Source organism: Drosophila tropicalis, unplaced genomic scaffold (assembly GCF_018151085.1).
Source record: "Drosophila tropicalis isolate 14030-0801.00 unplaced genomic scaffold, ASM1815108v1 contig_615, whole genome shotgun sequence".
Taxonomy (NCBI): Eukaryota; Metazoa; Arthropoda; class Insecta; order Diptera; family Drosophilidae; genus Drosophila; species Drosophila tropicalis.
The window spans coordinates 1,808,663-1,822,760 of NW_027173095.1; the positions used below are offsets into that span (position 1 = coordinate 1,808,663).

Genomic DNA, 14,098 nt, shown 5'->3' on the forward strand with positions numbered 1-14,098 from the left:
AAGAAAGACTTGAGCTCCTTTAGATTTCTTGGGGGCTGTATTTTTAGGATTGCATTGACTTTTTGTCATCGACTTTGATGCCATCCCCCCGTTACGATGTAGCCTAGGAATTCGACTTGTTTCTGCAGGAAGTGCGTTTTTTCGAGGTTCACCTGCAGGCCTACATCACGAAGTCTGGTAAGTATTGTGGTTAAGTTCGACCAATGGTCTTCGTAGGATGAACTGAAAACAATTATGTCGTCAATGTACACGTAGCATATTTTCCCGATGTACTCCCTGAGTACATCGTCTATCATTCTTTGGAAGATGGCGGGGGCATTCTTAAGCCCGAAAGGTAATCTAAGAAATTCATATTTTCCGTTCAAGGTTGAAAAAGCGGTCTTTGGAATGTCCGCGGGATTCATGTGAATCTGGTGGAAACCCGAAGTTAGATCAATGGTAGTAAAAAGCTTCGCCTTGCCTAAGCTAGCTAACGTGGAAGTAATGTCTGGGATTGGGTATCTATCGGACACCGTCACCGCATTTAGTCTTTTGTAGTCAATCACCATGCGGTATTGTTTCTCCCCGTTGGGCTTTGGTTTCTTTTCCACCACCCATACTGGAGAGTTATACGGGCTTTCCGACGGCCGGATCATACCCTCGTGCAGGAGTTTCGTAACCTGGTTTTCAACTTCCTGTCTCATGTGGACTGGATATGGATAGAATCTGGTGTAAACGGCATCCTCCGTTCGGGTGCGGATGGATGCTTTAATTTGGGTTTCTACGGCTCCACCAGGGGCCACAGGGCCGAAGACGGATGAAAAGCTTTTGAGTAGGGCTTCCAGGGTGGGCCCGACTTCTTTCGGATGGTCCTCGTCTAAGAGGAAATTGAGTTGGGTTGATAAGCGGTTTAGGAGAGGTATCGCTACCCCGGGCTGAATGGTTAATGTGTCAAGTTCCCTGTCAATTTTAGCCTTCAGGTGTCTTAACGTATCATCGCCGATAATACCATCAAAGCTGTTCAGGTTCGGTAACGTGTAGAATGTTAGTTGAGTGTTGTTGCCCAAAGGGGCGAAAAAGGGGCCGGTTGTAGATTTGGATACTTTAATAGGGCCTCCGGCTGACTGCACTAGGAATGGGGTCTGCAAAGCCGAAGCCCCGTCAGATAGTTCCCGACTAATAAAGTTTCTGTTTGCGCCAGTATCAATGAGAAACTGTCGCACTACCCCATTCCTATCTTCGTACTCTATGTATGGTACGCTTGAGAGGCCATGCCCATAAAATTTATTTGATCTTGGATCACGAGGTCATCGGGGTGCGGTGGGGCCACATGGGCTGCACCCTCATCTCGCTCGTTAACCGCGATCGTCGGCATTTCTTCGTACAACTGTTCGTTACTCGGAGGAGCCTCAATAGGCCTTGGGGCGCAGTCTACTCCATTAGGATCGGACACGTTTGGTGCTTCCACATGGAATAGATACTGTGCTTTTTTGAAGGGGTTAGTTGACTCGCTGGGGCTTCTCTTGACGCCCCCTTCCACTCCCTGGTTTGGGAATCGAGTCCTGGACTGGCTTGAGGTTGCCGGTTCCATTTTGATGGCCGGCCTGGTAATTTGTTGGCTTCGGAAGCCACTAGACACCGACGGGGGGCTGGTGTGGGGCCGCGGTCCTATGATTTGCATAGGTCACGGGGTTGTTGAATCTTGGGGAAAAATTATTGGGTGGATATTGCTGCCGGTAAACGGCCCGTTGTTGATACGGTGGCCTAACGGGAGCGGTCGAGGAAGCTAAGTTCTTCGTGTACATGACGTTATCTAACTCCTGAGCGATTGAAAATGCCTCTGGCAATGTTCTAGGGCGATTTACAGTGACCAACCCCGCCATTTCTTGGGGTAGCCCTCTTATGAAGACCCGTAAGGCTCTTTCGCGGTACGAGCCTATGAGAGCTTCAAGCACTCCCTTGGCGTGTCCTGCATTCCTGAGTTTTGCTACGATCAAAGAGAGATGCCTGTTGATATTGTTATAATATCCCTCCAAGTTCCCATCACCGCGGACTAGCATACTCATCTGATATTCTAAAGTCCCTATGTCCCTTTTGTCCTCATAATTTGAGGCAAGGACCTTCCTGATTTCTGGCCAATCGTCATCTGCTACGTCGCTAGAGATCAACATCTCGTCCGCCCTGCCTTCTATCTTCGACCTCAGGTGGAGGACGACGGCCCTATATATCAGCTTATCTCTTGCTACCTCATAATCCCGAACTATGGATTCAGCTTGCCTGATCCAGGTTGGATACTGGGCAGCTTCTCCCGTAAAGGGCCTTATTTCCTTGACGCAATCTGGTAAAGTTGCTATCTGCCTTAGGTCGAATTCGGTTAGGGCTTTGGATAGCGGTTTGTCCACTACGACTACGGGTTCTGAGTTCTTTCCTTCTAAAATTAACACCTTTTCTTTTTGCTGCCTTAGCTCCTCCGTAAGGGAGGCTACCTGAGCGAGTAGGGTGGAAATGGCCACTTTCATCTCGTCCATTTTTTGAGAGGGAAAAAAAATTGGAATTCAATACGGAAGAATAGGATGGAATAGTGTGATATCTTTCAAATTAACTTTTTTTATTAATTTTTTCTTTTTTTTTTTTTTTTTAATTGGTTGGTTGATTGATAAAGTATTTACAAGTAAAACAATTACAAGCAAAAAAAAATGACACAAAATTCTCTTCTTTTTATTTTTTTTATTTTATTTTATATATTTTTTTTAAAAAAAGAAGGGATAGATTTTTTTGGCAAAATAATTGTACTGAATGATTTTATGTTTTTACTAAATCTGAGCACTCTTCACTCACCTGGGTTATTGTTGTTAGTATGGTTTTATTGAAATGATGGTGTGGTTTGTGTGGTGGTCCCTCCTTACAGGGTCAGCGTTTTTCTGTTAACGAAATTTCAAAATAATTAGTACAATGTAGGGGTTTTGTTGTGTTTTTGTTTTTTTTCCTTTCTTTTTTTTTCATAAGTCTAATATACTCGGGTCAGCATTAAAAAAAATTCTTGAATTTGCTTTAGTTTGCATCTTTCATTACTGCATTGCTAGTTTTTGTTTGTTATTGTTGGTATTTAATTTTCGAGTTCATTTTTTTTTCTTTATTGCTGAGCGAGTATTATTTCGTTTTATTTTTTTGTTGTGCGCGTGAGCTGCCTGTTGCTGTGTCCCCCTTTGTCAGTAAGGGGAGGCTCCATTTTTCCCTTTTAGCCCATTTACGAGCCTACTTAGGTAGGAGTGGCTCCACGTCCCCGTTTGAAGGGGACACTTTCGGTGGAAGACACAGCCAGCGGCCAATACTCACTTATCGCGACAAAGCATTTTCTTAAAACTATTTTATTCACATTTCTTTATTTGTTTGATTGCTTAAATTCTAACATATTGCCACTCGCAACCAATAGTTGCCGCAGTGGTTTGAGTGCGTGGATAACAGCTCCACCTTTCACTCTTATTTGGTTTTTGGGAGAAAAAAAAAAAAAAAAGAGACCGCCTCATTCACCAATCACTCGCACAAACCGGGTGCCCCTCGGGCAAGCCGCACTGACAACCACTGGTAACTGAGTTGAGTTACTTAATGAATAGTTATCCCTCAACGGGGTTTTGAACCCCGGGCCCCCCGCTTATCAGGCGGTAGCCATCCACTTCATATTTTTGAGGCCATTCAGTTTTCACTCACTTTAACTTAAAAAAAAATTACACCACAGCTCCGTCTTGTCAGGCGGCTGCCAGAGGCTTTGTTTCATTCTTGCATAATCTTTTTTCACTTTGTTTTGTATTATTCTTTTGATGTTTTCACCGGCACTCGCGATTGGTTTTTTTTTTGAGGCGGTCCCTGCTCGGGCGCCAGTTAACTTTCGCATTACCATGCGAAAGCTACCTTACGATTTCGTAAGGATTTATTACAAATGATATTTACCCAAATGATAATCCTGGACAATTATAGAACATTACAATTGGTTTTATTTTATATTTAGTACAAGTAGTGAGCTGTTTGTATTTTAACTTAGAGCTAGTTAGTTCAAAGTTCTTGTCCCTTTGCTGGTTGCAACCAGAATGATTCTTAACTCTACCGCCCAGAAGTGCCAAAGCTCCCTAGCTGGCCTTAAGTTGCTGACGCAGCGCGAATGACCGTCCAACGGTCGCACGCGCATCCGGTGTCACCGCTGGCTCTTGCGCAAGCGGTTGGTATTTCTGCTTTTCCATCCTTTCTGCTGAGCCAGCAATCCACGCTGAGCCAGCAGTTTGTGTGAGGGGCAGGTTGTGTGAGGGGCAGGGTGGCCTGATGTTAGTGGGCAGAGTTCATGGTGTTAACTTGCATTTCTTTTATAGTACAAAATAGCGAGCTCACCAGTGCATAGTTCGACATAGTGTTAGGTCAGCAAAAGACGTTTTTATTGATTAACTAGGTCTTTATTGTTTACTGCTGACCATATCAGACCTACTTATGACTGATGAGCCATCTATATCTATAATTGTCTTAATGTTAGCTTATTTTATATAATCAAAACACCAACAGTCGGCTATAATAATCAAAATATTTTTCTAACTCGGCGGTTACTTCTTTGGTACTAGTGGAATTTACGGGATACAATTTGACAAACTTTGTAAATGCGTCAATCACTACCAAAAGGTGCTTTCTTTTTGATGTAACACTCGGTAAGGGACCTAAGTGGTCAACATGGATAGTATCAAATGGAATCGGACTTTTCGGAATACTATGCAAGGTTCTATTATGTATAGTTCTTGGAACACTATGTAGAATACACGGCAGACAATCTTTTATAAACGACTCAACCTTTGGATTCATTAATGGGAACCAGTACTTTTCTTTCAAATTGTTTACACATTTCTCAACGCCTAAATGACCTAGTTTCTCGTGACACCTTCTTATTAATTCCCCTTGCATGCGAGCCGGTGCATACAAACACAGTCTTTCCTTAGCATTTCTTTTGTACACTATACCATCTATTAACTCAAATCCAACATCATTGGATTTTTCTAACTTTTCTCTTAGTTTACGGATATCCGGATCTCTTATTTGTTCTGACTGCAATAATAAATCAACATCTTGCGGAGACGCACCCACTACACCAACCAGGTTTGCCGACTCATTTCGATCGAGCTGGTCACTTCTTTCGATTTGGTTACTCAATCTCGGATCAACAGAACTTTCATTTAAAGAAACGCAAGGTTTATTCTTAACCAGTTTTAGCCGACTTCTTTCTAAACATAGCTCACACGGTCTGAAACAACTCTTCGCTAAATGAACACACGGGTTTGTCCCGAACGGTCCTAAATAATTCTTCCCTAAAGGAGCACATGGTTCTATTTTACACGGGTTTATCTCACACGGGTCTATCTTACACGGGTTTTTCTCAAACGGGTCTATCTTACACGGGTTTTTCTCAAACGGGTCTATCTTACACGGGTTTTTCTCACACGGGTTTTTCTCACACAGGTCTATCTCACACGGTTTTGTCTCAAACGGTTTTATCTCACACGGGTCTATCTCACACGGTTTTACGCAACTTTCCTCAAAAGTAATATGCGGTTCACAAGGTTCAATTGGGGCATTCTGGTCTCTCTTCACTAATAAATCGCAAGGATCAAAATCACCTTCTACAATATTCTCTAACAACTCGGTTTGCCGACTTAATGCATCTACATGGCCCATGTTTGAACCGGGTCTGTGAGCAATGGTATAATCAAAGTTTTCCAATTCCAACGACCACCGCGCAATGCGGGGATTTATTGATTTTTTACTCAAGGTTTGGACCAATGAATTACAATCGGTAACGATCAAAAATGGTCTGTGTTCTAAATAAACGCGAAATCGGCGCACGGCATATATTATGGCCAAAGTTTCAAGCTCAAAACTGTGATAACGGGACTCGGCGGCTGTCGCCTTTCGGGAATAATAAGAGACTGGATGCATTTTGCCATCAGTCTGTCTTTGCATCAAAGAGGCACCGAAGCCATTTGAACTGGCGTCAGTATGCAACTCAGTTTCGTAGTTAGGGTTAAAGATAGCTAATACGGGCGGACTGGATAAGGCGGATCTTAATGTAAGAAATACATTTTTAGCGGTTTTGTTCATCGGAAATGGACCACCTTGTTTAAGCAACTCAGTTAACGGTTTAGCTATGCTGGAGAAATTCGGAACAAATTTGCGAAAATAAGAGAATAAGCCTAAGCACGAGTGTAACGCTTTGCTGTTAAGTGGTTCTGGGTATTCTTGAATAGCTTTTAAATGTGTATTATTTGGTAAAATTCCCTTTTCACTGACTTCATATCCTAAATAATCTATGCTCTTCTGTAGGAAAATGCTTTTCTTCAAATTGAGCTCTAAATTGTACTGAATAAAACGATCTAACAGTTTTGCTAACAACTTAAGATGCTGATCTACAGTGCGGGTGGCAAGAATAATGTCGTCCATATATACTACAAGTTCTCGATCTCTAATCATATCACTAAGTATGTTCGATATAAATCTCTGAAATACAGCTGGTCCGTTCTTTAGACCAAAAGGCATTCTCAGATATTCGAACTGCCCATCGGGTGTAACGAATGCTGTGTATTTAATTGAATCCTCTTCCATGCCTACATGGTAAAAGCCACTTTTCAAATCTATGACGGAGAAAACGGTCTTGCTCTCCAGGTATTCTAGGCAATCTTCTATCAAAGGCAATGGAAAATTATCCCTCACAGTCTTCTTATTTAAACCTCGATAATCAACGCACATTCGTATATTGCCATCCTTTTTTCGCACTAGGACGATGGCGGACGCATAGGGGAGTTGCTTGGTCGGATTACATTATTGGCTAACAACTCACTTACCGTTTTAGAAACGATTCCTCTTTCATAATATGATAACCTTCTAGGACTACTATGAAATGGTGTTGTATCTGTCAGACATATTCTCATCATATATTTAGGCAACCCGTAATTAATTGAAAATCGGTCAATATAATGCTCATGCACAATGTCTCGGCACTCACGCATCGCGCCTAATCCAAATTCACTGCCAACAGTAGTATTCCCGGTATCTGACAGCGTTGCACAAACAGTTTGCAACTCTGTTAGCCATTCTCGAAACGGGGATGCATTCGTGTTTACATTAGGGTTATTACAATTACTATCTAGATCAGTGGTGTTATTACTAATGGTATTATGCTTAGGATATTTAGTAAACAGGGATGCACAGAAGGATTTGTAAACAAAAGCAATGGTACTCTTTAATGATGCAGAATTCTTTTCATACTTTCTTACATTTTCAATCAATGAGAACTTAAGACCTATTTTATTCAAGGCGTCTCTACCAAGAAGTAGTTGCGTCGGCATAATATTATCGGGAATAACTAAAAATTGAATTTCATAATATTTTTTGCAAAACAGAACTAAACATTTGACTGTTCCAAAAGTCAGAATAGAGCCACCGCTCAGTCCATGAAAAGAACTTTTAACTAATTTATCGCAATCTAAATGCGGCATCAACGCTCTACTGGCAAAACTTACTGGGCTTCCGGAATCTAATAGGGCAAAAATATTATTAACATCAGTGCATCCCTCTTTACAAGATATTCTTAAACTTACTAATTGAATAAATGACTTATCATCAATGGTGTCCGGGTCTTCACTAGAGCTCATGGCGGCGATCTGGGTTCGCATTGGACAATTCCGGTATTGATGGCCCACTTTGAAGCACCGATAGCAACTTCCTTTTGGTCTCTCCGGGCGTGGACAGTCAAACATTAAGTGACCAATCTGGCGGCAATTGAAACATCTCTTATCCTTTGCAGCAGGCGTAATGGCCTGCAAACGGTCTGAAGTCTGACGAGCCTGAGGAACGTAGTTTTTGGCTGGTGGCTGAACTGATTGAAAACGCATCATCTTCTCTCGCAATTCATTCAGAGAAGTACAATAATACAAAGGAGCTGACAATCCGGTTCGATCTTGTAGTCCGTCAACAATGTATTTGACCACATCGGTGTCTTCAAAATTGCCCTGCTGAGCAATATTTCGCATAATGATGAAATACTGCAAGAGTGACTCTCCTTTGCCAATTGAGCGCTTCCTCATCTGGTTAGCAATCTCGTAGTTTGTCATTTGTAGGCCAAATACCTTCACAAGGGCATCCTTCAGCTCGCTCCAGGTTGTAGTCTTTTCATATGTCATGTATGCTTTAGCAGATCCCTCCAGCAGTCGGTTGCCAAACGACCAACATCTTTCAAGTTCATGCGGCAATTATATTCCGGTCCGCCTAAGTTCTCCTCCAGCTCCATAACACGTGTTTTTAGCTCCGCCAGGTTTTTACGTGCTGTATACAATTCGATGCTACTAAGAATCGAAGACAATTCGTCGGTTTCGCTCGCTTGTGCGCTTTCACGAACATGCACGTTCGCGTCTGGTCCTACAGAGGTCTCACGAGACATCGTCGGCGACTGGTTAGCACCCACTTGATCCGGTGTACTTGGCTGCTCAATGTTTCCCACGCCGCGCTGCTCAATAACAACATCCACAAGTTGTCCGGCAAGCACATTTGCAGACACTGCTGGGCTGACTGCCTGCTCTTCGGGTACATCACTCTCTCCAGAGTGATTCTGTGCCATGACTTGTTTTACCAATGCTCGCAATTGGTAAATTGACGCTTCTTTGTCGCAAGGTACTTCCTTGGCCGCTAGCAACTCAAACAATGCGGTTTTGTTTAATTTAATAATCTCGGTGTATTTCATGAAAATACGTTCTTTAGGGCAAACTCCACACCTGATTTGTAAACTCTCTACTTTTTAAAGTAATTAATCCCTTGGGATTGATTTTATATTTCCGGATTTTATTTATTTTCAAATTAAGTGCACATGCGGTCTTATTCACTATATTCAAGAGAGTGTGCCCGTACCTCGCCTTAGCGTATTATACCCTTTTAGTGTGCCCAAATTCGGTTATCGGGGAAATTCACTGAGACGAGGAGCGGGCTTATTGAAAATATTCCTAATGTTTACAATTGGTTCATAAATAAATATTGAAAAAAGCCCTGACATGAGGCAAAATTAGGACCAAGTCCGTGGATTTCATGTTGTGCTCGCATTTATTGGTGAACGTCGAAAAATGCTGTCTGGATTCTTATCGATATATACTCTTGTATAGAAAATTTAGCTATCTTATTTTAAATCCATAAATATTTCCAAAACGGCTAGAAGAAATGCTAGCGGAATGCGCAATTGTCTTTAACAATATTAACAGCGATATTATATTTGAAAAATTAAAAATAAGCAGGAAATATTCGAAGCTTATAACGAAATATTGAATGAGCAAAGAGTGTGTTCAAAACAACAAAACCATCAAGGCAGATCCAGAATAAATTACAGTAATTACAAGCTTTCGGGCTCGAAGAGGGAATTGAGTAGTTTCTTAGCACATTATACCTGACTTAGGCAACACCACAGAACCAATGATAGCTTTAAGGCTGGAAAAGAATATTTTTCGTACTTGTATCGCGCCTATGCCAATTGACAGAAGCCAAACCATTCGATTTGCGGAAGGAGCAGAATATTTTTCAAATTGTCGGCAATGGTATACCTATATCAGAAGTCATGAAAAACGCGTTCAGGATGTAGAAATTGTTGATACAATGACAATTAGCTCAGGAATATCAGCTATGATACATTGATTTCTGTTTAAAGTGCGTTGGCCAAGAATCAATCGGGAGGCACAATTTTCTGTTAAAACATGCCAAGACTGTATCTCTGTTACACTGCCAAATATGCCAGCCCGGTTCAATAACAATGTGTTTTATTCGACCTTTTGGCACCTTTGCCTAGTAACGAATATGTGTAAGTTTTCATATATTATTATTCTAGAAACATGGAGCTCAAATTTATTAACACCGTCATCTCAGTTTCAACAAAACAAATGAAAGAGTTATTTCTCAGGTGGGGTACACCGGTAATGTTTATAACACTGGCCTTGACCTCCAAAATTTTAGTGGAACTAATAACATTACTTAAATGACGATGGCACCATATTGAACATATGAGACATGCGTAATTTGATCTTTCAGGAGTTGATAGTCGCAGCGCTTACAGCTTTGCATGTATATGGGCATTCAAGTTCTGAAAGATAAAAAGACACATGTGTATGAGTGTTAAATATTCATAGATAATTAAATTTAAAAACCAGAGGGCCGGGGCTAACTTCGACCGCGTCAAAGTTTGTATACCCTTGCAACTTTTTTGGTAAATCTTTCCTTACCTATTAGCCATCAATGTGGAAGAACGTTTTATCTAAAAAGGCTTATGTTTGCGAAAGAATGGCCTACAATCATAGTCATAGTCACTGTTTTCCATCGATCGTTCCTATGGGAGCTATATGATATAGTTACCCGATCTTTATCAAATTCGACACAGTCATTAACAGGTATATTAAATTAAGAAATGTTTAATTTGAAAACAATCTCGTTAAAAGTAACAAAGTTATTTACAAAAGTCACTGTTTTCGCCCGATCGTTTCTATGGGAGCTATATGATATAGTCACCCGATCTTTATCAAATTCGACACAGTCATTAACAGATATATTAAATTAAGAAATGTTTAATTTGAAAACAATCACGTTAAAAGTAACAAAGTTATTTACAAAAGTCACTGTTTTCGCCCGATCGTTCCTATGGGAGCTATATGATATAGTCATACGATCTTGATTAAATTTGGCACAGTCGTTTATAAGCGTAATAAACTCTCTAATATTAGTTTAGTTTCGCGATAATCACACAGAATAATAACAGAATAATAAATAACGAAGTTATTGAGAAAAGTCACTGTTCGTGACTTTGGGGTTTGTATGGGAGCTATATGATATTGTGGTCCGATCCGGCTGAATCCGAGATATACAACGCCTGCAGTATATACAAGCTTACGTGCAAAATTTCAGCTCTGTAGCTCTTACGGTCTAGGAGGAGTTTGCGTTGATCCAGACGGACGGACGGACGGACATGGCTAGTTGAACTCGTCTCGTCGTGCTGATCAAGAATATATATACTTTGTATGGTCTTCTTCGTTCTATGCGTTGCACACTTCTGACCAAAATTAATATACCCTTTTTGCAAGGGTATAAAAATTGTTTGTGTAACAATATTAATCTTGTGACTGAAATACAAGGGCTTTTACAGTAGTCATGCATCATAAGTTATTTTCTAAAAGTTTTTCGCAATTTTCAAAGAATTACCCCTTTGTTGTACATACATCCATAAAACAATTGCAAATTTTTTAATGAAGTTGTGTTTTTTCAGAGCAGCTGTTTACATTTGTTTGCTTTGACTCCAAAGTCATTGGGAATGATCGAATAAGATTTAAGATGTATCCAGTTGGTCTCCTAATATCATGCTGTTTTTATGCTCTTACATTATTGGTTTACATGTCTATTGCCAAGTTGCGTAATCTTCCTGGAAAAATTTTAATATGCTTGGTGAGCAATTTGTTTTCCGCATATATGGGAATTGCTTTGGGTCAATTGTGGCCCACCTCGAAAGAAAACGTTTGTTTCATATCGGGTGAGTATTCTTCTTTACACCGGCTATTTGGTCACATCATAGAAAAATTAATAGCTATTATCCGCCGGGTTAAGTGCTATGTTTGCTCTAAATTTCAACTAGGTAAACCAAAGGAAGGAACGCCGTATATACATATGTGCTGTATACATTACTTTTTTATACCCTTTCCAAAAGTGTATTTTAATTTTGCTCAGAAGTGTGCAACAAAATATAAAGTATACAAATTCTTGATCAGCACGACGAGACGAGTTCATTGAGTCATGTCCGTCCGTTCGACCTCTTGTCCGTCCTGGATCCTCTCCGGCTCCTCCTAGATTGTTTAAGCTACAGGCATGAACAGGGACTTTTTATTGTCATAACCGCACCGGATATTTTTTTTGAATAGCAAAATCCTATTTGGGTTTTTCAAAGTTAGCTCGTTTTTTTTTTTTTTTTAACAGCGAGTTGAAAAATTTCATTTTGGGGTATTTTTATACCATACACCCATAGAGTGAAATGGTATATTAAAGTCGCCAAAATGTATGTAACAGGCAGTAGGAAGCTTCTCCGACCCTATAAAGTATACCTATTCTTGATCAGGATCAACAGAAGAGTCGATCTAGTCATGTCCGTCTGTCCGTCCGTCCGTCCGTCCCAGGAACTGTTTTTCTTAAAAAAGTATAAAACTATTTTTTTTTTAAAAGTATAGCAGCTAGAAACATTCAATTTGGTTTATATACCCGTTTAGTTAGCGCGCAGAAATTAATTGTTTTTGCCACGCCCCCTTCCTCGACCGGAATTTACATAAAACTGATTTCCATAAAAAACTATATAGCTACCGACATTAAATTTGGTATGTAGACTAGCTTAATAGACGCGCAGATATTGACTATTTAAAAACTTTGCCACGCACACTTTTGCCCCCGCAAATTAAGCAAAACTGATTTTATCAAAAACTAACAAAGCTAATGTCACCAAATTTAGTATGTACACTGGGTTAGTATGCACGCAGAGTATACATCATTTCATATTTTGCCATGCCCACTTCCACCTCCATAATTTACAAAAAATTATGTCCTCCTGTAGTATTTGGACTATCGCATTCAAATTTTTCAGACTAATTATTCTTATCTATTTCTACAAAACTACAAAATTGTTTTTTATTCAAATCGGACTAGAAACATGCAATATATGCGTATGAACGTATTTTACTACGCAGTCCATAAGGCCAGGATTGGCCGTTGGCTAGTGGCGGAGTTAGAGTGCTCGTGTGTTGCGCGAGATAGCACATAGTATGAAGCATGTAAAAACAATTTAGTAGACATACATTCGGTTTTCAAAATTTGAAATATTTCTTTCACCTGGTGTATGCTATACCTAAATCGGCGAGTCGACTTATTTACTTCATTTAGTTTGTCGTCAAAATGTTTACAGAACTGCCAAATAATAATTTATTAATAACACTATGCAACAAAATGAAGGTTTGTAAAATCAAACCGCACCAGACCTTTTTTTCTGAAAGTTCATATTAGCAAAACCCTATTTGGGTTTTTCAAAGTTAGCTCGTTTTTTTTTATAGCCAGTTGAAGTTTTTCATTTTGGGGGTATTTTTTAGTTTGTCATATGAGCTAAATATGACTTATATATCGATTTCTTCTTCATGCATACGACCTTAATCATTCATTTATTGTAGAAATATTGTTAATGGTTAAATAAATTCATTTTATGAATGTTATATAACCCAAAATTACTTTTTCAGCTACAGTTCTAGAAAAACTTACAATTAAGCCCTTTTTTAGAGTAGTTTTGGAAGTATTTTAAATTTATTACTATTTTTTGATAGAATAATATCAAGATTAATTTAAAAGAACAAATACATTTAGAAATATGGAAAACTAGAAACGAGTTCTTTTTGGTTGTGGTTCATTTCCTTCAGTCAGTGGAGAACTCCATTCCGTCGCGTTCATTTTTCTGCACTTCTTCATTTTGATTTTCATCTTCTTCGAATTGAAATATTTGCTTAGTCCACCAACATATTTCGGACAGTATAGCATCTGGAGGTTTTTCAAGTGTTCCTTGCCATTTCGATACGCTGTGACTCTTGTACCTTTTGCTAACAAGTTATGGGATTTAAAAAAAAGATGCTAAAATTTCTGATTTTCTCTGCCTTATCTCTAATTTTGGAAGCATTTGATCCAATTTGCTTTGTGTTATAAGAACTGGGTGATTTGAAACTGATGGTTCTGGGATATACTCGGAGTAATCATCAAATACAGTCGCATCGGGGTAAAGACTAACATTGTTTGTGGCTGGATATTTTGGTACTGGAATGTTTTCGGCATGGTCCAGGGACAGTTGTACACTCGGAACGGAGACGTAGACTTTGTTTTTCGCCTTTCTTTTGTTAAGTCCAGTCACATTGTTGGCACAAGCATAACAATTTTTTGGGTCATGTTCTCCTGGATTGTATCATATCATTGGTACACCAAATGATTTTTTTTTTTTATGCATCCAGTTACCTAACCCGAGATAACAAGCTCTGCAAACTGTATTTGGCGCCCACGA

The 14,098-nt window shown here is 39.8% G+C and overlaps 1 protein-coding gene across 1 annotated transcript in view; it reads left to right on the top strand.

Moving 5' to 3' along the window:
* mthl15 (methuselah-like 15) overlaps positions 1–14,098 on the top strand; it is a 285,449-nt gene that overhangs the window by 164,726 nt on the left and 106,625 nt on the right. The window contains exon 3 of the mRNA XM_068292211.1: positions 11,299–11,554. Within this exon, the coding sequence (XP_068148312.1) occupies positions 11,299–11,554 (256 nt within the window). The remainder of the gene's footprint in view (positions 1–11,298; positions 11,555–14,098) is intronic.